Source organism: Aplidium turbinatum, chromosome 11, assembly GCF_918807975.1.
Source record: "Aplidium turbinatum chromosome 11, kaAplTurb1.1, whole genome shotgun sequence".
NCBI classification, from domain to species: domain Eukaryota; kingdom Metazoa; phylum Chordata; class Ascidiacea; order Aplousobranchia; family Polyclinidae; genus Aplidium; species Aplidium turbinatum.
This window is the reverse complement of record NC_137482.1, coordinates 3,207,105-3,234,610: the sequence shown is the minus strand read 5'-3', so window position 1 is coordinate 3,234,610 and position 27,506 is coordinate 3,207,105. Positions and strand designations below refer to the sequence as shown.

Here is a 27,506-nt window from a genome sequence, read left to right as displayed (position 1 = left end):
CTTCCCAGTAGAAATCTGTTCAAAAATGCCCTGAAACGTGGTAATGAGATTGTTCTTTCAGAAGCCCGAGGTCCAAAATTAATATCCAAAAAGTCCGGATTCGAACCGCGGTTCGCTAGTTAATTAGCCCTGGCATAGAACAAACAACAAACATAACTAACCTACTATGCATTTAGCAAGCAAACTTTATTGGAAAACCTGGAGTGATTAAATTGAATAATATGGGATGAAGAGGTGAGGAAGCCTATATTTGATTGAGGTTTGTAAAGGTATGAAAACACTTTGTAGGAATTGAGCAAAATGAGTCTCATTTTTTCTAGTTTAAAATAAAGTCGCCAAGTTTTTGTTTCTCGGCAGCCGATTGTAGCAAGAATTGACAGCGATAGACACCGTGTTTCGCCCATGAAGCTGGGCTCATTAGTATCGTACCGCTAATTCATGCCACAAGGGTACAACTGCTCGCTGTACTAGTGAGTGCCCAGGCTTGTGCTAACGCTCCATTCTTCACAATTACCAAGTTTTTGATATTTTTTGTTTATTTAAAAACTCAGCGTTGAAAGTAATAGCGAAACAAACGCTAAAAGAGGCGCTACAACGTGAAATTTAACAAAGCGATATTGCTCATTAAAAACGAAGTTAATGAGAAGTTGATATAAACAATTATAAAAAATGATGTAAAAAACATAAACAGCACAAACAAGATAAAAAACTTGATACAGTAATTTTAAGGTAGTTGGCTTTGCCAGTTGACTACACAATACAAAATAAATAAACATATGTTGAATAAGTTTTTCATGCGTAAAAGCGTTTTATCATTGGATTACTCTTGTAAATTGCAGGAAGGCACGTCAGCAGGGTGGTCACAGTTGCCATTGTTCGGGTTACAAACAGTTCCTTGTGGACAGGCGAATAAAAAAGGGTCGAATTGTGGATAGGCGCAAATGTAGAAGGAATGGCAGTCTCGATAGATTGGTTGACCAAGCTGAGTCTTACTGCAGTCCACGTCTGAAAAAGCATTGTATCGTTTTAAAAAATGTGTTCTCCCAAGCTTATGCTTAGTGGTTAAAGGTACATGAGAAAGCAAGGAAGCTAATCCTAATGTACGCTTTTCAAATACAAATGTAGGCTTAATGCTTGTAAATTGCTAGCCAACAAAGTTAGAGCATTTATAAATGCAGAAATATTATCATTTTGCTTCAATTTTTGGTTAGTTTAAATGATTGAACTTGATAAAGAACACATTAGGTTTTGTAAATCAGTTACATTTCAAGCAAACTACTATTTGTATATGTCGAAAGCATCTTACCTGGATATGGAATGACACTGGGAATTTCTGTCGATGTGGTTTTCATTGTTGTTGATGCGATAGCGTTGGTGTTTGGCCGTGTGTTCATTTGGCCTTGGCTGGTTGTGGGGTTAGGCTTGGATGAAATAGGGGTAGTTGTGATAGCTGGTGATGTCGTCGACTTGTCGTGTGTGATGGAAGTATCTTCAGTGGTGGAGGGGATAGAAGGAATGTTTTCATTGTCGGCTTGGACAGAAAAGTCAGAGCAACCGTAAAATTCTTCTTGTTGTCCCAAACCAAGACCTTGCTGACTGTCTTCATAGCCCCACGAGTTTCCTTAAAAAATAAAGTAATTGAAAATCTTTTGGAATTCGCGTGTTTTTTTTCTTATCCAATTTACCGCTTAAATGTTAAAAATTTAGATTAAGTTGAAAGGAAGGCAAAGAAGCCAATCTTCGTGTCCACCTTAAAGCACGTCATTAATGTCTCGCCAAAAGATGCTGCCACATGCTCTGGATTGGTGTCAAACCGGCGTCCTTCTGATCATCGTACAAAAACTAAGGTTACCAATTGATTTCTTTATAAATTTGAGGCTAACAAAACGTAGTATCACTGTCAGTCTAAAGACTTGAAAACAACTTTTAGACTTGCAATAGTAGTGAAATGTTCTTTTGTGTGTTTACCTGTTCTGTACCTCCACTGCAATACGCATTGTTCACAAGTGACATCTTGTGGGAGTTTCACCCTAAAGTTGTGCATCCCTTTAGCAGCTGCTGGGTCTTCTGGTAAATACCATTTTGTTTCTCCATTTTCATACGATAAAAGATGTCTGTAAAACAAATATATCATCAGTTAATGGCATATAAAAGTGCAATGAAAACACTTTTAATATCGCCTAACTTCTTTGGTACCCTACCTTCAAGCAAGGTAAACAAACACAGCCAGCAATTCAGACACTTTTACATTGATTCAACGTCTACAGACGCATCAATGTAAAAAAATGACCGATTTGCTTACCGAAAAGTGAAGCTAAACTTATATAATTCTGATCTAACTTACTTGTTCAAACATTCGTGCGTTATTGGGAGGTTGACATTGTTCCATTCGCACAGACGGAATTCAAAATAGCCTTTGTGCTCAGCTGTGACTTCAACAGTTGCATCAATAATTTGTCCTTGTTTGTAGTTTCTATCAAAGACAAAGGGCTTGTGACGTCACTGATAGCATAGACGCAAATGCATCATACTTTTTGTATTTGATTCGACTTTAATCTTCAGTTTACGATATATTCGTGTATGAAATGTTTACTTGAAAACGTTTTTTTATGTACAGTCTATTGGACTAACCTTGTAATAATTCCCAAGGCGTACTTCCCACCAGCCTCATTTTCTTTCACTGGAGCTGTGTACGAGTCCCCACAAACGCCACACTTTCCCCCATTGTCGGTTTGCACCTAAAGAAAATTCGTATTGACGAAAGTTGCAATCGATTGCATAAAAAACAAAGAAACAAAAGTAAGGAAACCTTGTATTTCTTAAAATATGTAATTAAGCTTTCTGTCAATGTTGTTTTCAGAGCAACAGAAGCTTTTTATTTCTTGAGCTAATATAAAATACATGGACGTACACTAGTTGACTGAGAGAAGAACAGGAGAATTAACCGCCATTCATAACAAACTCAATTTAAACACTGTCTTCTTTTTGCTCCAAAAATACAACATTTGCATAAATAACGTGACCAGTGCTTTCCTTTTCGACAAAATTTGCTTCTGGCAAAGAAAATTAACATTGGCACTTGTCAGCCCATTGAGTGGGTGAGGTCCGCTTAGAGTTTTTAATTGATACTTACATTTTGCATTTGTTCGAAATTTTAAACTAGGCTACTCATTTTAACAACTGCGTATTATGTTGGCGTTTTACCTAGATAACAAAAAACAAAATCCGTCTTTTTTACATTGACTCAATGTCTGTAAATGTTGAATCAATGTAGCAATGAAAAATTTTCCTTTCTGTGATAGTTGTGTCAGTTGCTCTATCTTAACCTGACTTACCTGTTTACCGCCGCAGTTCAGTTGATTGTCTTCATAATTTGGTTGAATGACGTCTCTATACGGAAGAAGCATTGGATCCGAGTATGCAAATCGAAACATGCTCGACCTGCTAGGTGGCTCAAGCAACCTTGCGTGGCCTTTCACGTTCACGATGCATTGGAGAACTGTAAAAGAGCAGGGTAATCATCAGTTAAACGAGATAATTCGGTTTCTTGCAGCTTCTATGAGCAGTAAATTTAGAGAGCAGCAGCGTCTCCCATACTTTAACCAATTACAATTTGCAATAGTAAATAGGTTGAATAATAATGTATTCAACTTACAAAATATCACTATTGAGAGTATTTGGAAGTTCATCTTGAAGATATTAATCTTGATTTTCTACTTTCTGGTGATGTTCTTCGATATATTTGCAGCTATTTCTGTTGTAAAGTTATTGAACACTTGATTGATGAAATTGCAATTCTGTTCCAGCATATATAGCCGTTTTGTTGCTGTAAAACAAACGAGGAAATACTATCCCTGTTTGTAATATGTCGGCGTTGTTACTACGATACAACCATGTTCGTCACAGACGTGTTTACAAGCGTAACAAGCAATAACATTTGGTTGGGATTGCTATAAAATATTCTCCATACCAGTTGCAGTGTCCCAGCCAGTATTTGTTTTATTCTACATTGATCGAACGTTTGCTGACGTTGAGGTAATGTAAAATCAACTAACTGGCTGGCTAGGAGCTCAGCGTATACATCAAATCAAACACGAAGGATTTACTTATTTCTTTCAAACTATCGGCAGCTAACAAAGCTACTTACATCAAAGAGCGTATAGGAGAAGTGACATGGTGTGGGAAAACAGGGGCATTTATTTACTAAACGAAGGGCGTGCTTTTCTTGTTTTTTAATAGCTGTTACATTGTATTTGACCGACCCCATCTGTTTGAAAAGTGTAAAAATTCGTCAAATCCAACATTTTATAATTATTAGGAGACGATCATCATAGATCCGCCGCCAATGTGTGAGACCGGGCTGGAGGCTTCCAGCTCTACCAAGCCTGTCCCCGTTACCCGTAATATCATCGCCATTGGACTTTGTTCGGTCCTGGTCCAAATTGAGACAAAGTCCATTCGCTTATGTGGTGGTTTAAGGTGGTCGTGACTACGAGGGGCTACGCAAATACTCTTGGCCAGCTCCATGTCTACTGCGTTCCAATAAGATTGGAACGTGCAGATTCAGGGGAACCGGTTGCAACGGGCTGCCGGGTGCTCTGTTTATTGAGGCCCGCCTTACAGGATGCCTGCCCGTCAGACACTGCCCTCTTCCGCCAAAAAGAGATTGCCGTTGGGAAATTTTGCTATTATTATATAATCATTATATTGCATAGATTAAGAATATCATAAAAGGATTTATTTTCTAAAATGCGTAGATTATTCGGAATGGCAAAATTTTGATTTTTCAAAACATGTTGTTTTTAGGCAAGGAACTGTTTTGCTAAAAAGCTTGTAAAAGATAGACTTTGACAGCTTACTTTACAACAATTGCAATGGGTACTGTACATCGAAAATTAAAGAGACATCTATGGCTCTCCTGAAAATACATTTTTGCTCTCCAGTGATAGTTTATTGAACACCCCTGGACACAAACAGTGTCTGCTCACAGTCTCAAGCTCTTGTTGAACATTTTCATTTCTTTTTGTGCTAACAAGATGTTTCCTAATGTCGAACTACTGTAAAGCGGCTCAAAGGTTTGTTGACTAAGCTTTCACGTCAGGCCTTGTTTGTGTGACGTAAGAGGTAGTAATCGTGGTTGTATGACCATAAACTTCACCGCGCAAAATTACGCACAGCTGAGGTTTTTCAGCTTTGATCAAAAAAAGATTATTTTATACTTTTAATTTTTAAGCTGTCATGGCTACCTACAGTACGTTGCTAACTGAAATGATTTACTTTCTTAATTTGATGTACGAGGTTGGTAGGTATAGAGAAACTGCTTTGAATTTTCGTTCAACATTTGCAAATATACTGCACAGTATGTTTCTTGTGGTTATCTTTTCTGTTGAGTTTAGCAACACTTAGTTTTACCTGAAAGCAATTATTATCATTAAAATGAGGAATTCTCAAATTCATTTTAAATGAAACACAAGACTTGAATTTGCTGCAGAATACCACCTACTATGACGTACTTGGTGACGACACTTTGATTATTGTTACGTCACATTCTGTGTAGGCCAATGTCTGTGACCGTAAATCACTTCTTTCTTACATCATTAAGATGTGAGCAACAACAACGTTGAATCAATGTAAAAATTGGTTGATTTGCTGCCTGGGCAATACGTTATAAAAAATTTTGCAGCCTATCAAAAGTTTTTTTTGATAGGCTGCCAGACACTATCAACATAGTTTCTGCAAAGTCCAAACATCCCTGTCCATCATCAAATACGACAGTTCATACTTCTGTACTTCAGTGTCATGTTCTAGCTGATGAAGAAAGGCTTTTTATGAATATTTAGGAATCGCTTAGAACTGATCGAGTTGCTTGTGTATTTTCTATAACTATTGCATCTTACGTAAGCGCATTAAGTTTAAGGGTATCGTTTAAACCAGCAGGCTAGTAGCTCAGTTTAATCGCCCACTTAGCTTAAATTATTGCTATTTAACAACGACCACAGCACAATCTTACACGCTTTAATTCTACATAATAAAGAAAATGGCTATTTGTCAATGCTTAAAGACCAAAATCATCTAAAAAAAAGTTCAATTAAGTTTAAGATTACTACAACCACAGATCGGTTGAGATTAGATTTCTAGATAGTTGTTGTGAGCTAATCCGGCAAATCCTCATGGATTTCCATGTAGGGCGGCCGAAGTTTCTCTGAGGCAAAATAGATGATTTCTCAAATGTTTAGATTTGTCCGTATTTTTGTTGTGATAGTGTATTATTTAGTATTTCTATTAAAAGTATTTTTCTTAAAGACTGAAAAGGGCTGTATGACTAACCGAAAACGTTCGCTTATTGTTTTGTTTTTTGTTTTTAAAATGTTAAATGTAGTGTTGTTGCTGGGTTATGTCTGTTTATGGTTTAAAAAAGTTACCTCTCTACCCCAATTGTATTAAAAATAGATGAAGAAAGAGAAGTTGTCTGAGTAATTCAAACTCAAGTTTTACTTTGAAGTGATGTAAAAATTACACGTCAGCTGTTTAGGGCAAGAGCTAGTACGAAAAGCTGTAAACTTACATACTTAGGCAAAAACTACGACGCCCTTTGCGGCTGCGTTTTGCTGTTTTTTGACCACATAGCTGCTCTATATGTAGTTCATCTGGTTATTAACTCTAAGGATGTGAAACCTCAGTGAAACAGAAATTTTTTAAATTGGCTTTGATTTTTCTTTTTGATTCATTGGATGAACATTGCAATTATAGCTAAAAAAGTATCTCGAGAAACATCCAAACTTTCTGATGCTCAAGTATCAAACTTCATATCTTTAATTACACTTGTTCAGGTGCGACGTAGGCTACTTGTAAGACTAGACAAGTTGGTTTTGTTTTGGGGATATTACGAATTATCTTTCCTAATATAGTAACTTTTGTAAGGTGGTGGCCATCAGCTGACCTCACAAAGTTTTGCCAAAAGACGTAACAATAAATTTGACATTTATTTTAAATTTTGGTGGAAGCATCGAATTTGCATAAGATCACACGCATTTCTTTTGCAAAGTCAAAAGGTAATGGGAATAAGTTGTTTTTATTTTTATCCACGTTATTTCTAAACAAAAGCATGAAAGATTATTAGTGAAGTTAGCAGGTGCATGTTCAAAAGACTTTAATTACAAATATTTTTTGTTTACGTTATTTCAAACGAGAAAATGAATGACCCATTCAAAAAAAAGTTAATTAGGTTTTTTTGATAATAATGTTTTAATTGCTTTTCTTTCAATCATTGGTGTTCAACTTCTTTCTTTTCTAGTGAGATAAAGCATTAGTAAAAGTGTTTGACCGATTCTGTTTGTTTTTGCTGCTATCGTTTCAGTAAAGCTAAAGTCTCAAATACATGACATTTTTCAACAATCGCATTTTGTTCATTTTAATCCTTACTTCTATCACCGGTATTTTTCCTCGCAAACCTATCTTTACCCCGAAAAAGATACAAAACTCTCTCTTTTACCACTCTCACAACAGCGAATAACTGCCTGCATGTATAGTGAAAGTGTGGTTTATCTATTGCTTTGGTGTAACATTTTCTTCACTCCGAATCTCTGATCACGGGCCCTATTTGAAGGGCTGTAAGTTTTATGGTTGTAGTTGCAGATTGAGGATATAAGTTGACAATGATTTGTTCTGGTTTAGTAAAAAACGTAAGATTGGCGTTTGGGAGAACATGTATGGATAAAGTATGTCCTATCTTTATTTTGCTTTGTCTTCTCCTTCACGCAGAAGTTGAGAACGGTTCGTTTGTTTTGATATCAAAGTCACGTCAGCATGGCGTTTGGCGGAATGATGTTTCATAACATGTTTAGCTGCATGGTTTATTAGCAATAACACGACTATACCTTGATCAAAAATTTTAAAAATTGTGATGGGACTTGTGCAATATCTTTTGGAAAATCCACAGAAGCTATCCTGAGCCCACTAATGGCGACTTCAGAAGGCTAATCCACACCAACAAAGCAATTTGTTGAATGCGCCAACAGCGGTCTATTTAAGCGATAGATTAAATTAACTTTCTGATTAGTTACTCAAGAATTAGTTTAATCCGTGAATAATCAACTGTTAGTGTTAGTGTAACTAACCATAAATTATTACAACTACACTTCATATATACAACTTTCCCACAGTATTGTCGTATCCAGGCTTACACCCGGTGGTTGAAGATTGAAATTAAGTGGACGGGAAGGCAAGGAAGTCAATCTTCGTGTTCACCTTCAGGCATGTCTTTAAGTGCCCTGCCAAAGACATAATATTTATAATGTTTTGTTTGTTTATTATCTCATTGTTTGTTGATTTTTGTTTTATTTTCGATTGATATTTTTTGTCAGTGGGTCTTTGTTTTCGTTAGTTTGATAGATGAGTGTGATACGATCTTATTGACGTCACATACTATGAATATTAATGTACCCTCCCAAGCCAGGCGAAAAAATAAAAATTTTTTTTTGAAAAACAAGTTTAATCAAATTTGAATATAATAGGTCTGCTGTTCAATTTGTTTTAACATCTGACCACCACAGCAAAACACGCATGTCAAACATGGCAGAGGTCTAGAAAGAAAGACAGAAATGACAAAACACGAACACAGGAGAGAAGCCCAGGCTCGCAGTCAGTTACTGAGCCGTTACTTGCGATCATGTTTTATTTTTCTGCAGAGAAAATTTTTTTGTTTTTAATTATAGCTTTCCAGTTTTATATGTAGCCTACAGTTTGCACACTTTTGATTGGAAGTAACGAAAATGTCAGTTTTTTTTTCATTTTGTTTTTTTTTTGAAGAGATTTTACAAAACAAATTTTAGTTCTCAATTTAATAAATTTTTCATTGCTAGTATAAGCGCGTCAAAGTTCAGTTTAGTTTGTTTTTATTTGTAACTATCACAACGAAAAAAACAATATATGACAAACATAGCAGAGGTCCAGAAAAATATAGAAGCGACAAAGCGCTGACATTATAGCGTGCATGATACCAAAGCAGCAATAGCGTAGCCATGAATTTAGAAAGGGGGGGTTTTGACGACCCAGCGGCGGGGGGTCTGGGGGGCTTCCCCCAGAAAAATTTGAAAAATTACTTTGAATTTGGTGCATTCTTAGAGTATTTTCAACAAAAATGTAGGTATGAATATGGTGCTGTCCGGTGGCATAGCAAAAGGATAAGATCATGTTTTCTTCGGCATTTTTCGGAAATAAGGCTAAGTCTCTATGTTTTCTTGTTGCTAATTCCAGGCTGAGATGTTTGAATGTTTGGTATTGGCAAAACTCGGTCTTTTAATGCAGTTTTGTTTAAAATTAGGCAATTTGTTTTTAGACTGAAAGCATCATTTCCAATATCGTGACGTCACACGCGTGCCAAAGGGAGGGTTGTAGCCCCCAAAACCCCAAAATTTCATCGGCAGCAGTGGCCAAGTGGTTAGCGCGTTGGGCTCGCAGTCGAGAGCCTGCATGTTCGACTCCAGCCACCCGCACTTGCTGTTGTTTCTCTGGGCAAGAAACTTTACGATAATTGCCTCTACCCAGTGATCGATTTCGAGTAATGGGTAGTACCAAATTTAAGTCATAAGTAGAGTAGACAACCGGAAACAGACATTGCCGTCGGCTGCAGCGTGGGTCAGGTGTACGTTAGAAGGCGTACACCGATGCATAGCGCTCAAGTCCGCTTTCTCGCAATGCAGGATAAAGATATAACAAACAAACTAACAAACAAACAAACTACGCCACTGCAAAGCAGGACAATTAGTTTAAAATAAGGCACGGTCGCAACATCTTAGCCTATTATTGATCTTTACACTGATCGAAAATTCTACTTCTATTGCATGATATTGTCATATATTAATATTTAAACTGTACCTAGCAGAAATATTTTCAGTATTTATAACTGCTTAAAAATACACAAAAAGTTTTATTTGAATAAGAACCTTCTGAAGATCCAAACAAGAGTGGAAGAGACTTTTAAGGTTTTCTGGAGATCAAAGCCATATAGGCTTGGCTACACAAAAAATACATGCTTTTGAAATAAATTTTAATAAGACAAAATATTGGCATTTTAAACCTATAAACTTATTAACTATTCTTAAGCAACTAAAACAGACGTCAATAATTGTTAATAACTTGGTGATGTGTTGCTACCCAAATAACCAAATCCGTCATTTTTACTTTGATTCAATTTCTACTGACGTTGACGTCGATGTTGATGTAGACATTGAATCAACGTTAGAACGACGGATTTTGCTGTGTGGGTTGCTTGTGAAGATCTACTATGACAATGAATTGGCTTTCTTTGTAACAAGTTTTCTTTTGACTTTTCACCCTTCCCACAAACTTCTTGGTAAAATAAAATAAACTTTAATCGTTTATTTGGAGCAAAACTTTACCATAGCGTGCTATTATTCCGTAGCAAATGTTAATAAATCTAATACGACTATCGACATCTGTCAGCTGCCTCATCACCCAGTCAATAAGTTCATAAATTGTTTCTTTTCTCAAAGTGTCGTTTGAAATTGGTGCAATCGCTAAATTGCGTTTCAGATTGCATGCACTTTTAAAAGAAAAGTTAATTTGATGCAAGAGGTGACCTTACAATTAAAAATAGATAGGCTAGAAAGTTCTTCGTCTTCAGTCGCACCACAGCAAACTCATTTAGAGGTGTAGCATTCAAAGGTCAAAGGTCGTTTGCAGACATTTAGTCATTAACATTTTGTATTGCCATTCTGGTAATGCTGCTGTTATCTTTTTACAAATATTGTATCACTTTATTGTGATGTTGTTCGAACATTTAGCAAATTGCCAGCTTGCAAAACTGCCCTTCACTGCTTGACGTCGTTGAATGAGTTTAAAAAACAACTTTTGCCAGCTAAGCTAACAGATAAGCATTTTTGCCGTTCTTTAAACTGCGTTGCAGTAAATTTAACAATTTGGCCACTCACAACCGATTGCTGACTCGTCTAAGTCGCTTTGGTGCAGATATGTTGGGTTAGGGCAGGGCTACTCAACAGGCGGACCGCGGTCCGAATCCGGACCTTGTGGGTGTTGAAGGTGGACCTCGGGCTTCTGGAAGAATAACCTCATTGCCACATTTTAGGGCCTTTTTAAACAGATTTCCATTAGGGAAAAGCAATTTTTTGTGATTATCCAAGGAGCTAGGGGCTTCGTCCATACAATCAAAGATTGCCAACTGCATAGGACATCTGTAATCTGCATGTTGTGGAAAGCCTGGTGCCCACTGACAAGGATACCAAGTAGTGGCTGAAGAATGTCCAATGTTCATGACTACCTGAAGGTCTAGTCTGATCTGTTACATTTTGCAGATTTTGCCAGAAGCGTAGCCAGCAAAAGCTTTCTCGGGGGGGGGGGGGCATACAAGTATTATTGAACATTGTAGGAAGCCCGGAAACGAGTCAGCAAAAGCGAAGCACTGAGCAGAGTGTGAGGGGTCTTCCCTAGAAAAATTTGAAAAAAAAGTAACACAAAACTGTGCATACTTTCAGCGAGAACACTAGAATACGAAAATACGAGAATACTTTCAGCCTAAAACCGAAATAAACCTTTGTCAAATGATGCTGTAACAGAATGTAAAATATGCATTTAAAATATTTCGGCCGAGGGGGCAATTGCTCCTTAGCCTTTCTACGCCCTGGCTACTGCCACTGTATGACTGAAATTTTTGAAGATTTTTTTTACTTTTTGCCGACTCATAAAAATATAGACGGTTTTTATTGGCTTGAGAAAGCAGCAAAAAAAGAAAAAAAGGGTAACTAAGTTAAAAGCGATCAATCAGAGTTAGAAAGCGGCTGGGTCAAATTGACTTTATTTTTTAAAGCCAGTCGATGTTAAAACCCAATTTCTCACCCGGGAAGGACAATAAAAAAGATTTTAAAACAATATTTTTAGACAATATCATTCAGACCTTTTCCAAAAGTTAACAAAATTTGGAAAGATCTGCGAAATGTAACAAATCACTATTTCATGTAACAATACGAGAAATAAAAGGATTGAAATAAAATGAGTAAAAAGAATGCGTCATTATTGAACTTGAATTTGAATGGCAAACCTTTCGTCTAAAACTAATGGAAACGGTTTCAATTAATCAAAGCCTTGCAGACAAATTGAACAAAATAAAAATGAGACAAACGGTTTCTAGATAAGGTATCAAAGGATAGACAGATAAAAGAGATAAAATTGATATTGGAGTAAAAGTATCCAAATTGTATACGTCACAATTAAGAACGTATACAACAAAAGTATAGTGGTGGAAAATTGTCGTCTTCTAAAAGATTACACCCTCAAACTGCTCTCTGATTGCCTATATGTTGCCAAAAACATCGAGTAGCTCTATAAAAGTATGATAAATGTGTCTTCTTCGAGTGATTGTAAAAGAAAGAACACGACCAAGATGTTTTTTGGGATTACGCATTGCTCACGATTAAGAAGCTTCAAAAACAACTAAGCAGTAGTAGGGTACTCAGTTGCTGAGCTTTTAGGAAAGAGAAGACAAGGTTCTCATTATACGGCCTTCGGCCCTGGCGAGAGTAGGGCGGCCAGGTGGTTTCTTTCAGCCTCCTTTCCTTCAGAAATTTCGCCCACCCAATTTATTATACCCTGGATAGAAGTAAGCGATGTTTATCAAAAAGCAACTGAAGCCGGGTGTCGAACCAGGTTTGCATTATCGGAAAGCCAATGACTCTATCCGTTCCCACTGCTACAAAAGTGAAAAACAACAAGCAAGCAAGCTGTTTCTATCCTGTTGATGAAAATTTATACAGTGGCTAACTCCCAGCAGATAAATAATTACCTTAGGTATAACTTACTAAAACATTTCAGGTGCAAAATACTGTCCAGACAGCAAAATCCGTCATTTTTACATTGACGTCTGCGGACTTTAAATCAATGTTAAATGACGGATTTTGCTGTCTGGATCAATATAAGAAAAGCGTAAGGATTAAAAGTTTTTTTTTTCCCAAATAAAGCTGTTCGAGAATTAATAAAAACCCAATAAAATTGGCTGATACAGCCACTTTTTACCTTTTGTGTAAACCATTTGTTTCTATTTATAATTTGTTTACAGAATTCTTATAAACTTTTATCAATATTGCCAAGTCATTGGAGTTTGCGTGAAAACATTAATATTACCGCAGTTGGTATTCTTATTCATTTTTATTTAATTTAAAAAAGAAAGAATAAATTTCTTCAATGGGATGATGCGTTCTTTAACGTACCAGACATACTGATATTTAAATGCTTACTTAGAATTGCAGAGTTCTATGAAAGCATACGGTTTTATTTTATTTGTATTCATTTGTACGCTCAGAATAACTTACACATTACACAATGTCGGTAGACCAAGCTACAATTGATATTTTGTGACATTTTTAAAATTATACAGTTATAACCTTTCAAAATGCGAGCAGGTAAAACGTGTTCCAATGTGCTATTTTAACACTTTTAAATTTTTCTCAAACAAAACTTGGCTTTACAGAATTGCGGCATTATACAGACAGATTTTTCAAATTTCAGATCAGAGTAGGCTACCTTGACTAGTGCTCCTGTACCATGCATTTCATTTGGTGCTTTGTGGATGGGGCACCTAAGAATAACATGGTCTACAGTTTGATTTCGCGAAAAATTAGCCAGTTACTAACGCAGCCAAAATAATTTCAACTTAAATAAGTTAATTTGTAGATATTCATTCAATAGCCGACTGTGGTTTTTGTCAGTTATCCGTAAACAGCGGTCTGCAATTTTAGTAAAGAAAATATCTTCTATTTTGAAAGCAATTCTACTATGTAAAATGGAAGAGTTAATTTACAAATTTTAGTAAGCAAATGAATGATTGAAATGTTTTTTTAAGAAACCAGGCTCGTTTTGCTTCTGCAGATTCCCAGACAGCAAAATCAGCCATTTTCACATGAATCAATGTAAAAATGAGTGGTTTTGATGCCTGGATTCCATAGCATTGCTGAGCGGTTATCGGCTTCAGACCACATAAACGTGATTCGATACGCCGTCATTTCTTGATAAAATATCGAGTGATTCCCCTTCTTAGACTTAATGTCTTCCATTTTTTAGATGTGTCTTGTTTGAGGGTTCGATCCGCTGGTTGGTAGCGGACCCAATTTCCCAAAGTATCCACTCAACGGCCCTGTTAAGGTTCATATCATTTATAGAATCGTGTTAAGGTGCATTTTATGCTGTAATTCAATTTCTTGTATAAAAGGTGTTTACTGAAAGAACTTAATTATGCGTCACTTTAGCGTACTAATCAATCTGTGTGGGTTTGTACGCGTGGAGTGCTTATGTTTCCTGGCAGCTAGTATTAGTCATGAATGTATCTCTTCATACGCATTTGTCATTAAATTGAATTATGAATGACTTGTGAGCAACAAAATCTTTCTCTATGCAGCCAAACGTTTTTCAGATTTGTGTTAAAGAAAGCAAACTTTGAAAAAAGAGCTGAATGTTCAAATTTTGATGTGATGTCATGCAGTTTATGACACAAATGTATGCGGAAAGAGACAGTGGTGGATCCAAGAGGGAAGTTAGAGCAATCGCTTCCCTAAAACATAGAAAAGTAACTGTATTTACGGTGTTTTTGCGAGATTAGATTTATGTAGATTTACACATCATTGTGTTTTGTTAAAATTGCCCCCCCCCCCTTAAAAGTGCTTGCTGGATCCGCCCCTGGAAAGAGAGATGATAGCATTTGCTTCGATTTCTAATGGTTTGGTAGTTCTCTTTCCTCATGTTATCTACGTTCCTAACTGCGCTATCAAGCGTGTGCCTCTCGACGGCAAATAATGTTTGGAAATCTCTCGATTATGGTTTCAAAAAAGGAATGACGTAACCAATTAAAACCCACAAATCCTTTGTTGGCATCGCAGAAGAAGTTCTCAAATCATTTTTTTGTTTGGTTTTCGATAAATCTCGTGCAGTGACATGCAGTTTGGTGTGTTGGTGCGCAGGTTGGGCCTTTACAGGAATAGCCATGTGACACAAAACAGCAAAAGTCGACCAGCTATGTATGAAGAGTAGTCACCCTCCCCCGCATCTAATATAGATGCAACACAAAGCGGTTAACTCAGAGATCAGATTGGGAAAGCAAGTAACTGAAAAACAAATTGTCACAATGAACTCTCAACAACAACATATCCGCTACGAAGTTGAGGCATGTCACAATAGTGGATCGGAACACGTGACTAAAAGCAGCTCTTGATTAACAGCTCATCGGGATAATTACTCAATCAGCAAATCAGTTTTTACGTCTTCAGACATCGAGTCAATGTGAAAATTGATTGATTTGCTGACGGTGGGAATTTATTTTTTCATAACGTTTGATATTTTTTATGCACCCGTTTCTTTTCAAACAATGTTTTGCGGTATGCTAAATTTTGAAAACAATCGAAGTGTTTTGTGTGTTGGTAGACCAATAAGCGCTTTCTTGAATATGAGATTTTAAAAATCCCTTAAAACATTCTGTCATAACATGAAAACCAACCTGATATGGGTTTTTTAGTGATTGAGAAAACTAAACTGTTTCGGTTTTCGCAGACTTCCGCGAGAAATAAGCCGCTTCATTTATTTGTATCTGTGTTGACATGCAACAATGTTGAGGCCTGTAGTGCCATTTGACTTTTTATGTTTGTGGCGTCATAAAATATGCTCCATGCTTATTGCTAATGCTCTATTCTATAAATAGAGTCTATTATCTGATAATTCCAGCAAAATCCGTATTTTTTACATTGATTCAACATTTTGATGAAAATAACGTTGAATCAATGTAAAAAAAAATATTTACTGCCAACTACTTTCATAATGAGCTTTAGTCTTTGCAGTTTGTTACCTTTCAATGCAGTAGAATGCGGCTATTCAACCCACACAGGAAATGCATCACCTTATAACGTTGCATTCATTCAAATTCTTTGACTTTGCCAAACTATGTTTGCTTTGTTTATGTTGAAATAACTAGAGCGCATGAGAAAAATTTGGGCCCAAAAATTATTGAAACTTTGTGAAAGTAAGTTTTGTTTTTTTCATGGTTTCAACCATCACGAGTGCTAAAGTTGAGTTCGGTTCAGCTGAGCGGTCACATTGAAAATGACGTTTCTTTTCACCATTGCACCATAATTGGCCTCATAAACACGAGTTCCTTCTTTCTGTACCAATTTGTATTTTTTGTTGCAGACCCATGCTGTGAGAGCACAGCGTGGTATAATGATCGTTATACACTTAAGAAGAATATTTCTTTTTCATCAATTATTGCCGAAAAAAAAAATCAAAACAAAGTCAGGAAAGCTGTTTCTTAGCAGCCGTTTGTAGCAAGAGATGACAGCAGTAGACAAGTATTTCGTCCATATGGATAGATCGAACTTTCTACAGTACATATTACTAGTCACGAAAACTGCAAGCCGTGTAGATGTGCATCAATGCAGTAGGCCACTGAGTGTCTGTAGCCTACTTCAGTAGGCAGTGTACGCTATAAAGAATAAATTAGTCAAGACTGCTTATGGAAATAGTTTGTTTTAAGACATATTACATAACATAGCAAGTGTTTACAGCATCATGCTTGATGTGCGACTGTGCTTGTGAGAAATATACGAAGGCTCCTCTACTTTGCTGATCAAACAACACGTCTTAAATTTTACAAACTGTTGATACACTTTCTCGTTTTTAAAGTGATGCGTCGGAGGTAGCCTATATCGATTGCAATTGCTACTTTTGTTGTTCTAGGCTTGTTAATGACGAGAAATAATAAATCTAGTAATTTTTTTTCGATTTTTTTCTCATTTCATTTCAACCCAAAAGAAAATTTATTTTTAAACAAGCGTGTTATTCAATCCATTTGCTCCTGTTTCTTTATTTGTTATTTATCCAGTTGAGTTATCTGTTCACCAAACCGGGGCCTTTTTAGCCAAGTTGTATTAGTCTGAAAGTTATGTGACGTATCAAAGCAAGTGAAACATAGAAAGGCGGTGACTATAGGTAACTATAGCAACTGCCATGAAGACAATGATCCCTTCAGTTAGTGCTTGGAACGTTAATAGTTACAATAAACTAATTGCTTCCAAAAATAGAGCCGATAGAGCTTAATGCTTTTCAAATGAAAGGAAATTACGAAACTACAGTATGCAGCTTTGATGAAAACCGTGCATTGTTTCGTCACAGGCGTATTATTACTAAACAATAGAACGACCAGTGAGCTTTAGTATGCACATGCAGTATAGTGGCGGTGGAATATCAGGAAGATTCGCTGTACTGATTTTTCTTGCGACGCGGAAGGCTGAAGGTTTTTCGTAGAAATCAAAAATCTGCAAAATTGCAAAACAGTTTCCTTTGGCTCTCCTGCTGCATTACCACTGTATCCCTTAAATAGTAAAAACAAACACATCATCACATATTTCCATACATTTATTCTAGCGATACACAGAATGATTCACATTTTGTACATGTATAGACAGCTCATTTATGCTACACCTGGCTATAGCAGCATGCGATTGAGCTGCACTGCAGCATGGTAGCACTAAGTTTTAAACTTCAGTTTTCAGTGAGCAACCCTAACTTCAGCCATCCCCATTGCAAGATATCTTAGTAGCCTACAGGATCCAGATGTACCGGATACTGTACTTGCAACAAGCTCTTGACACGCTGCAGGCATCAAAGTTGTACATGTGTGATACAGCGTCGTTATTGATGACAATATACAAATTTTGAGGCTACGTTGTTTCTAAGCAGGCAAATGTTGAAGTGATGCAAAAAGCTCAATTTGTTACCCAAAGTGACTTAATGATGATTGCATTTGCATCAATCAATTATTGTAGGATGAAAATTTGTTTTCATCATTTTATTGTTACACTTGTCAATTGAGTTGTTATGACATCACACAGGCACGTGATTAACTTGACCTTGCTGTGAAACGTCAATATGACGCGTTGTGTTGCAATTCGCTGGATTTTACTTGACTGCGGATGTTTGTTTATTGGTTGAAACATGGCACGTGCTAATAAGGAACTAAAAACATGTTTGAACTAGAGTTGCAAACTGCCGCAAACGTGATAAGCCAAAATTTTCGGTTGTATTTTTAAAATATAGACGTTGCTTGAATGCTTCGTCAAAGTTGGAATTTGAAATAAAGCGAATTGCTGCAACAAAGATTAAAATCTCGTGTTGGCAGACAATGGTTTTCAATATATTTAGGCTATTTGAAACTTGAACAAGCTGATGAAATATATCAGTGCAGAACACATTGGCAGCGAATAATGTTTGGTTAGGTTTTTTTTGCATGTCTTAGAATCCAAATACAATAAATTTGATATTAATCACCAACTTTTGATTCTTATTAGTTATTACGATACTAACAATGTACCAGAACAGGTATACTGTAGCCTAGTACAAGAGTACGCAAATACTTGTGGGCACTACCAATAAAAAAACAATACTTTTAATTTTTCGAGACCTAAACGTTTCCGAAGCATATGATTTTGCTCAAAATACTTTGCAATTTAATATCAATTTCAAGACGCTCCTCTCCGCTTATTAAACGCACATCCTGACCGGACAGTTTTGGGCTTATTAAGCGAGGGACGATTCTCTGCCATTAATATATTTTCAGTAATTCCGGAATGGACCAAATTGGTCTTATTAAGCGGGTGGATCTATTAACCGCAAGCTTAATAAGCGGGGACAAGGCTACTGCCATTAAAAGTATAAATTTTCTTGTAGTAAAATTGTATGAAACTTATCACATTAGAAAGTGTATGATTGTATTTATGTTTTGCAAACGTGTTATATTGATAGTAAGTTTAAACTGTTTTGCGACCCACAGTGGATAGTCTCGCGACCCAAATCTGAGTCGCAACCCACTATTTGCGCACCCCTGGCTTAGTGTAACAAGTAGTTTTGGAGATACTCATCCACCACTGGTTTAATGTCAGCAGATGTTGAATCAATGCACAAAAGTCGGACTTGTTGGCTTACTTATCTGACTGTTAGAAATTTATATTGTCAAAATCTTCTGTGCATGACATAACAGGCGCTTTGTTTTGCTCATCAATCGTGTGCAGCGGACATGCACTTTATGCGTGGGAAGGAAAGTGTCTAACATGTATAACAAAATAAAGGTACGTAATTCTAATAAAGTAGCCATAAAGGAATAAGTTCGCAAGTGCTTGCAAACGACATACATTTGTCACAAAAAAGATGCTATTGAATGGCTACATTGTGAAGAAAATATTTGTGATGAGTTCTTATACATTTATTTTATTTTTTGTACCAAAGACAGGCAAGACACAACAATACAACAGGGTTGAGCATTATAACAATATATTTTACACATTTACAAGTAGTTATAACAGTCAAACGTTTTCGGTTTAACTTAAGCCCTCGTCAGGAATCTGAAAATATTACTGTCGTGTCTTGCCTGTCTTTGGTACAAGAAAGCAAACTCTCTCCCGAGACTATTTTACTATTTTCTATCGAGCTAGTTTGAAAAAAAATCAAGAGAAGGCTGAACTGATTCCGATGGTTTTAAGGTAAGCAGCTGCAAATCAAGAAATTGTTTGGAAAAAAGTTACCAAAAACAGAATGTTCTTCAAGCGTCGTATGTATTATATTCAGACTCTTTGTCTTGTCATAACTTCGTAATGTAGTTGGGTACAGCTGAAAGCTATTTCTTGAACACTGTCCTAGTAGTGCTGCTCACTCGCAGGCGCCAAAAGTAGAAGCACAAATACTTTATCTTGCAGTTTATCCGTTGGCAAACTCAGATCTTCATCAAGCTATCAGGACAGACAAGATTGATTTAAACTCTATCTTGAAATTTCAATGTTGTATATGAAACCATTCCGTTTTTAGAAATTTTTTAAAGTTAGGTAAAAACTTTTACTAAAAATGAATGATTCCGCATCTTGGAACTCCACCGACCCAAGTACTGCCAGATACCAGTGTCACCCTGGAAAGAACTATGGAATGCTCTATTTTGCTTTTATTCCAATATTCCAGGTAAGATCATGTTTATTATTATCTTTTGATTTCCAACCTGAGGGAGCAAATGCACGATAGTGAATGAACTGAAACGGCGTCAAAACCTCTTCAATTTTTAAGGTGGTTTGAGTGTTTTGTCGTAAAAATTGCAAGTCAATTTACACTTTTGAGCAACCTTGAAAAAAAGGTAGCTGTGGTGTCTAAATTCCTGGCTTTTTTAAGTTTAAACGTGAAAAAAGTTTTAATTGTGTTGAGTGTTGAGTTTAGTGGTTGGGTTTTTATGCTCGCAACCAATTTTGAGCTCAAAAGAGTAAAAATAAGAATTTCTAACTTTTTTCAGATTATCATCAACGTTGTTGTCATAGTGGCAGTGGTTAACAGCAGACAAAAGTTACGTCACAATTTCGTGTATGTTTACGTCATCAATACGTTGGCAGCAAATCTTCTGTTCGGGATATTCTCCTTCTACGAGTTGCTGAGCCTTGTCTTGGTATTTGAAAGGAACTGGGGAGCAAAGGAACCTTTCCAGTAATTGCTTTGTATGATCAGTTAATTCGCTTGCCTCAGTGCCCCAGGCAGCAAAATCCATCATTTTTGCATCGTTAGACATTGAATCAATGAAAAGAAAGATTCTGCCGTCTGGGGCGATTGACAGTCATGGCTTAAGCCTGGTCTACACTACAAAATATTTTGAGCTGAGCGTGGCGCATTCTTTGTTTATTTAACACAAAGCTTCTCTCGGCAACAGCGCCGCCGTCGGCCTGAAAATGTCTGGTCATCGCGAGCTTTTTTTACGCTCTGGAGAGATTCGCTTGACCAAGGTTCTGGCGCAGAATTTAGTTTGAGCTCAGGTCTTGGCATTTTGCGGGACTTTGGTGGAAAGGCAGTTTCAGTTTTCTGGAAAGATGGTACTCTGTTTCAGTTAATAGGTTAGTTGGTGTGTGTAGATAAAAATTAAAAGGTTAAGTTTAAAAAAGTCTTACATAGGCCTACTTAACTGTTAGTTTGGTTAAGGTGGCACTTCACTAGGCTTTTGGTATGATTAAAGTTGGCCTTCCAGCTAGTATGGTGGTCCTACCTCTTAGTTAGACGAATTCAAACTATCTTTAGTTGTTGGTCAGGTTCAGGTAGCACTTCACCAGGCTTTTGGTCAAACTTGGGTTGGCCTACCTGCTAGCTTTGCATTGATTGCAGTGTTCAACTGTACAAGTTATAGGATAGCTCTAGTCTACAATACTATTCTAGATTATTTTCAGTTGACCTATTACACTGTGTCAGTACAGCGATGGATGCGTTTGATTGATAAGTATAAATCAATTGAAGGCGAATTTCCAGCCAGTTGACTTAACCAAGCAGAAAGTGACATTGTTAGCGCTTGAACGCACACGGTCGCAAGATCAAATTTGCCAGTGTAGACAGTTTTTAGTCAGTCGAGGCTGGACAAGGCAGGCGTTTGCGCTTTTCGGGCTTGTAGTGTAGACCAGGCTTTAGTCACCGCCAGGGGCATAAGCCATCCAGCAATTTAGTCCATTTTCCATTGAATCAACATCTGCTAACTTTGAATCAAAATGAAAACGGTCTCATTCGCTGGGTAAGAATTTTTATGGAAGAACACGGCGCAAACCGTGACCCGCTGCAAGCTAAAGTAAAATCTAGACTTTCTTTGTATGCTACACTTTAGTGTTAAAAATGCTGAATTTGAGATCAAAATGTGGCGATGTCCCGTCTGCAACTTTCCAAAAGGTACCATTAAAAAATCCCCTTTGAGCAACAAAGGAAAACGTAATTCCTAGCTGAATTAAGTCATCGGTTTGCCATAGGCTGCTTTGGTGCAGAGGGTTAGGATGGTGGTAGTCATTACATTGACGTGGGTTCGATTCCCACCACTGCTATTGCCCTTTTTTCTTCTGTTCTTTTTTCGTTTGAGACTAGATCAAATCAAATTTCAGGGCAGGTGATGGAGAGCCAGGTGAGTGTAGCTTCGTCCAGCGTTGCTATACCATGCGTTCCATTTGGTGCCTTATAGATCGGACATTCGAGAACGACATGGTCAGCAGTTTGTTCCTCCGCGCTTCTTCTGTAATTACCAAACAAAGTTCAAAGGGGATTTTTTAATGGTACCCTTTGGAAAGTTGCGTCCCGTCTAAGCCTTATTTGCTTCTCCCCGCACGTCTCTCAATTATACCTGCTGGTATATATTGCCATTCTGCAGAGCGTTGTTTATTTCCGCAATTTCCATGAGAATAATCTTTTCAGGAATCTTACAAGCGATTACGACTTGTTGATCATTACTGCGTTGTTGCCTTTTTACTTGTAAAGAAATGGACAAATATTAATTTATGAATTCATCACCCTTTAAAGTTATATCTGCTTCTAATTGGTTAGCATTACGCAATGCATCTTTTAAATTAAAAACTGTTTTTGTTTGTTATAACAGAGCAAATAACGAGGCTTGGTTGGGTTGGTGGGCATTTAGAGCTGGAATGATTGTCGGTTTGTTTATTGCAATGAGTGGAAGCATCTCGGCTCTAATTTATGGCATTCGGGAGAGCTCCTATTTCATTGGAAGAACGACTGCTTCTGTAAGTTGATGTGAAACTGTCTTGCTGCTACCAAAGTGGCCTTGCAAGCGGCAATTTCATAAAATTTAAATTTATACACATATGTTGACATTGTACAAAAGCATCTGAAAGCTGCGCGGTTAGGCTTTATAAAACGCTCTTTAAAGTTTATGAAAAACTGAACAACTTTTGCATCAAACTAATAATTATCTATGTGAAAATACCATTTGGAACCAGTTTAAACCAGTTTGAACATTGAGATGAAAAAGGTTTTCTGCAGCGTGCAACTCAGCGACTACTGCAAGCTCAGTTTCGGTACCTTAGTCTCTATGACTAATTATTATTCAACCGTTCCTGCTTCTCAATAGGTTGTTAAGAGAAACACGAATATTCACGACCGTCGTAAAATGTGGACTATCATCTTCCTCAACTGGATCATCCCTGCGATTCTCTGCATCGCCTGTGCATCCGGATGGAGCTGCGTGGAATATTGCGCTTGCACGCCCGGTTTCTATGGAGATGGGATTTACCCATGCAGATCTGGTGAATATTTTCTAAAATTTGAATTATATTTTTGTAGTAATTACACTGGATTATAAAATTATATTGTGATAATAATTTAATAATATAATTATAATCAATGGCAGTAACACTGTAAAGTATTTCTTGTATTCAACAAGCGTAATGTTTCAATTCATCACGTGATAGACAACATCCACCTACCTTGCCCACCTGATTTCAAACGAACTTTATTTTAGAATTAAATCTCTATCAATGACGCCATCAAGCCTAACCTTACAATTAAACAAAGTAAAAAAATCTAGGCCACAATGAATTGTAAAAAATTGAAGTAGTGTATGTATATGAAATTGAAATATAGACATACTTTTCATGTTTTTTATATACGAACTAAACGTAGTTTTCCTGTAGTTTATTTCAAAGTAACTAAAATAATATTGCAGACATACACCATCAATGCTCGAGAATTATGAACCCGTTGAGAAAAGACTTCAAGCTTTTGTCAGCTGTTTTCTGGCTAATAGAAACGTTAGGGATTGGTTTCATGATCATAACTACAATCCGAAAATACAAAGCCATAATGTCTTCACCTCGATTCAGGGGCCTATCAACTGTGTCTACAATACAATTGTCTAAATCAGGTGAGTTTTTCAATTTTGTCATGCGAGTTTTTCAATTTTGTCAACACAGCAAATAGCTGAAAGAGGCAAAGAGACATGTAATCATCGAGGCAGCTGCTCCCATTATTCTTCATCTCAATGAGTCACAGCTGTGTGCTGTAGAGGGGTGTCGGACCGACGACTTGAACGCTGCGTTGGCACGCAAACCATTCAGCTACGAAGGCATGATTACTAAATTAATTGACTATGATGCACTCAACAGAAGTGCAAATCATGAGTATGGTGATTTGACTGTTAGTCGTTGAGAAAGATACTGAAATGACAGATAGCGTCGCTTTCCTTCCAACATATACAGTAACTAACAACTTGTACGATGACCTCAGCCTAAACTATAACGTCATAAACTGCCCTCTTGCAGATGACGTCGGTGTGAGTGACTCGAACAATGACATCAGTGACAACCAACGCATCAACAAGCAACGCCTAAGTGACGTAAGTACTTATATAACTTTTCGCAAACTATCGTGTGGGTTTCAAGCATGCAAAGAGAGTATTTTGATCTCACCTCAACGTCTGCAAAGCTCACTCCTTGGTGGGTGTTAGTGTTGTGATTTCATGTAAGTACTATGATGGTGCCGTTTTACGATGGCCATACAATGACCAGGCAAATATAAAAGGTTGTGAAGAATTTTTTTGAAATAAATAATTTGCATCGACCTTATTATGAAAATGTACAACATGTAGTCGAAAGATATACCAGAGTGACACTGGATATTTTGATATGATTAATCTGACGCGTTGACTGCCAAAATGGTTATTCGTATAATTTGATTTCGGTCACTTTCCTAGGTTGTAATACTCTGGAGGACTCTGTGCTGGCATTTACGGATGACTTGAGAAATCAAACCTCAGCAGTCAATGCAGTATATGATTAAACAAACATTTTCTTAAACAGTCCCTTTGGTTACAAAAACAAATAATTTTGTTTTATTTTAAACCAGGTTTCTGTTGAGGGCCAAAAGAGATGTTGCATCAGAAACCTTCCTCCTCTCAATCACAACATCAAGCTGTTAATTGTGATGTCAGTTCTCTTCATCTTGTTCAATTTACCAGTTATGAGCATCGTCGTGATCGATGCTGTGAGTAGAGAATATGCTCTCAGCTACTTGGGGGTCGTCCTACCTTACGCTATTTGCCTTCTATACAGTTCAATTTCCCCCATTGTGTTGGTGTACTACATGGCAGGGTTAAGAGATGCACTGGTTAGAATGTTTTATTGTTGCAGTTTATTCACTAAAACCGTTAAAGTCTCAAACAGTATTTCCAGTAGGTCTGGTTAAACAGTTTTACAACCCACTTCAGTCGTAAGAGATGCTTCCAAAGATGACGTCTGTGATACGTCATACACTTAGAGGTTTCTATAGTTTTTTTTGACTGGGGTGCTGACTTGCCGTTTGCAGTTTACTATTTTAATGCACAGTGACATGCAAGATGAGGTGTATTTTTTAAAACCATACATATAGAAACTCACACCAGCTAGCAGTCAGATACAGCACCCCCAATTACATGTTAAGCAGTTTTGAGTTGAGTTAAACTATTATTGTATTCAATTTTTTTCGCTGTTAGTATAACTTTGTCGTTTAAAATTTACACATCAACGTAAAAGACAATGGAAGTTGCTTCTGAATTGCTGCCACTTTGGGAAGTATCAGCAAACAAATCAGTTCTTGCAAACATAAATTCAACGTCTGCAAACGTTGAATCAAACTAAAAAAAGAATCGATTTGCTGTCTGGGTTTCAATGACGATGGTTGAACATCATGGTTTTGTGTCAATTGTATAAAAATTGGGACGAGAATTTAATCGCTTAACTTATACACATTCTATTGTTTACAGTGTGAGCATTGATAAATTATTAAATTATAATAATTATTCAGTTCATATTATAAACTTTTGGAATACCAATTAATAAACTTGTCAATAAGTTTAATTTACGTCTGTACCAATGTGTGGCAACAATTTTATACACGTCTTTTGTTTATTCTTTACTCTGTAATCGTATTTCGGAAACTTGTTTGTATGAAATTTGCAAAAGTGAGCATGCTTCATGGTATCTTTCGCTTTGTAATAATATGACGGTCTAGGCCAGAATGATATTTTGTTTACGACCACTTCATGACTTCACCTGTCACAGCATAAACAATTGATTGCTTGTACCTTCATTGCATAATGATTTCCAGTGTCATAGTGAGATATGAGATTAAAGTTTCACAGATTTGCAAGCCCAGAAGCAGGATCATGTTATTGGCAATTTTTTTATTATTGTGAAGTTGCAGCGTGAGATATTCGGAACAAATTGTTTTGAAGGAACAAATTCTTTATGAAGAAATTCGTTTAGGTACAAACCTATCATGATAGATTACTTTTATTTCTTTTGTATATTTGTTTATTTGAACTGCAAAATTAGCTTTAATCAAAGTGGTTAATTTTTATCGTAAGAAAAGTATTTAACGTTTGTATGAACATTGTCAAACAATATGTTTTGTTTATTTAAAATCACTTGTTTGTGGCTTATAGCAATTACTCGTTTCAAAGAGTTTCATGTTATGAAAATTACAAATGATTTATCAAAATACTAGAGTGGTATCTTTCTTTGTTGGTCAGCTATGAAAGTCATGCAACACTGGTTCAGATCTTTGGTTGGTCAACTTTTTATTGATCAAAATACCAGTGATGTACGCGTATATAAAAAATATTGACTCCGTCAGTGTTAACGCAAACGTTCGAAAAATCATACGCCGTATGCGTCAACGCAACTTGTAAAAAAAATTGGCGGCGTCAGCGCATACACTAGCGTAAACTCATTTTGTTTGCTAGGTACCAAACATTCACACGGTATAAACCACTCGAAACAAACAAGTTTTATTTTGAATTTCCACAAAGAAACACAAGCATCTGAAAGTGTTCATCTGACATTTTGCTGTGTTTTGGTGCCATTATGTCTTTGCCCATTGAAAACATTCTTTCAACTGCAGCGCTGGAAGGTATTGGCGTGTTGTAGCGAAAAAAAGACATTAAAAAGTATGCGTTGACGCTATGCCCTAAAAAACAGCGAAAACTTTACGGCGTAGCCTCAAGCGAAAACTTTACGGCGTAGCCTCAAGCGCAAACTATCCAAAAAAAATGTGGCCGCAAGCGTTAGCGCAAACAAACGTTAGCGCAAACAAAAAGTCTACGCCGCAAGTATGCGGCGTATACGTACATCTCTGCAAAATACAATCGCAAGAGTTATCACAACACTAGAAAAGCTTGGTGACTGTGGTGACGCAAGGAGATTTCCCGAACTCACAAACCACACCAGATGTCGTTTCACACAGCACGCGCAAACGTTTTTGCTGTCTTTCATAAATTCGGTCAGTAATGACACTAACTGAGTTAGATAAAGTATCAAGTGATAAGTTTAAAGTTGCTGTGATGAAGGAAGGTAAAAAGTTGCCTCTTTTAGTGCTAAGTCGTGTGTTGACGATTTTAACTTTTACGCTGAATTCAAAATTGTAGGTCTAGGCTACATAGTATTTGAGAAGCTCGATAAAATGGGTAGGAAAATAAGAAAGTTTATACTGTAATTTATCAAGCTTTTCGTTTAGAATTCAACGAATGTGACAAAAATGGAGAATTCGAAAAATTTGACAAAAATGCGGTATTCGAGGAATTCGATAAAACTGAACAGAAAACTCACGAAGTGAATCATTCTGTCAAGTTTTCTGTCAAATAGATCACTTTGGCAGTCGCAAATGCTCGCTTTAGA

General features: G+C 36.8%; 2 protein-coding genes across 2 annotated transcripts; one reads left to right on the top strand and one right to left on the bottom strand.

The window, feature by feature from the left end:
* Window positions 1-532: 532 nt before the first annotated feature.
* LOC145779959 (uncharacterized) lies at window positions 533-3,794 on the bottom strand. The gene is made up of 7 exons (XM_082591652.1): window positions 3,656-3,794; window positions 3,336-3,499; window positions 2,632-2,738; window positions 2,345-2,473; window positions 1,969-2,114; window positions 1,307-1,621; window positions 533-1,005 (listed from the first exon to the last, which is right to left on the bottom strand). The coding sequence occupies exons 1-7, from the start codon at window positions 3,687-3,689 to the stop codon at window positions 821-823; spliced, it is 1,080 nt and encodes a 359-aa protein (XP_082447778.1). The 5' UTR covers window positions 3,690-3,794; the 3' UTR covers window positions 533-820.
* Window positions 3,795-19,880: 16,086 nt separating this feature from the next.
* LOC145779927 (uncharacterized) lies at window positions 19,881-26,331 on the top strand. The gene is made up of 7 exons (XM_082591609.1): window positions 19,881-20,016; window positions 20,339-20,526; window positions 22,436-22,580; window positions 22,928-23,102; window positions 23,522-23,719; window positions 24,117-24,190; window positions 24,700-26,331. The coding sequence occupies exons 1-7, from the start codon at window positions 19,906-19,908 to the stop codon at window positions 25,036-25,038; spliced, it is 1,230 nt and encodes a 409-aa protein (XP_082447735.1). The 5' UTR covers window positions 19,881-19,905; the 3' UTR covers window positions 25,039-26,331.
* Window positions 26,332-27,506: the final 1,175 nt, after the last annotated feature.

Bases quoted from the DNA above. Each gene is read 5' to 3' on its own strand.
- LOC145779959 (XM_082591652.1), bottom strand. From the start codon at position 3,689: ATGAACTTCCAAATACTCTCAATAGTGATATTTT. The intron at 3,500-3,655 runs GTAAGTTGAATA...GCTCTTTTACAG, and splicing joins ACTCTCAATAGTGATATTTT to TTCTCCAATGCATCGTGAAC. The intron at 2,739-3,335 runs GTAAGTCAGGTT...AATTTTCTTTAG, and splicing joins TGAACTGCGGCGGTAAACAG to GTGCAAACCGACAATGGGGG.
- LOC145779927 (XM_082591609.1), top strand. From the start codon at position 19,906: ATGAATGATTCCGCATCTTGGAACTCCACCGACCCAAGTACTGCCAGA. The intron at 23,103-23,521 runs GTGAATATTTTC...ATAATATTGCAG, and splicing joins GATTTACCCATGCAGATCTG to ACATACACCATCAATGCTCG. The intron at 23,720-24,116 runs GTGAGTTTTTCA...GCCCTCTTGCAG, and splicing joins AATACAATTGTCTAAATCAG to ATGACGTCGGTGTGAGTGAC.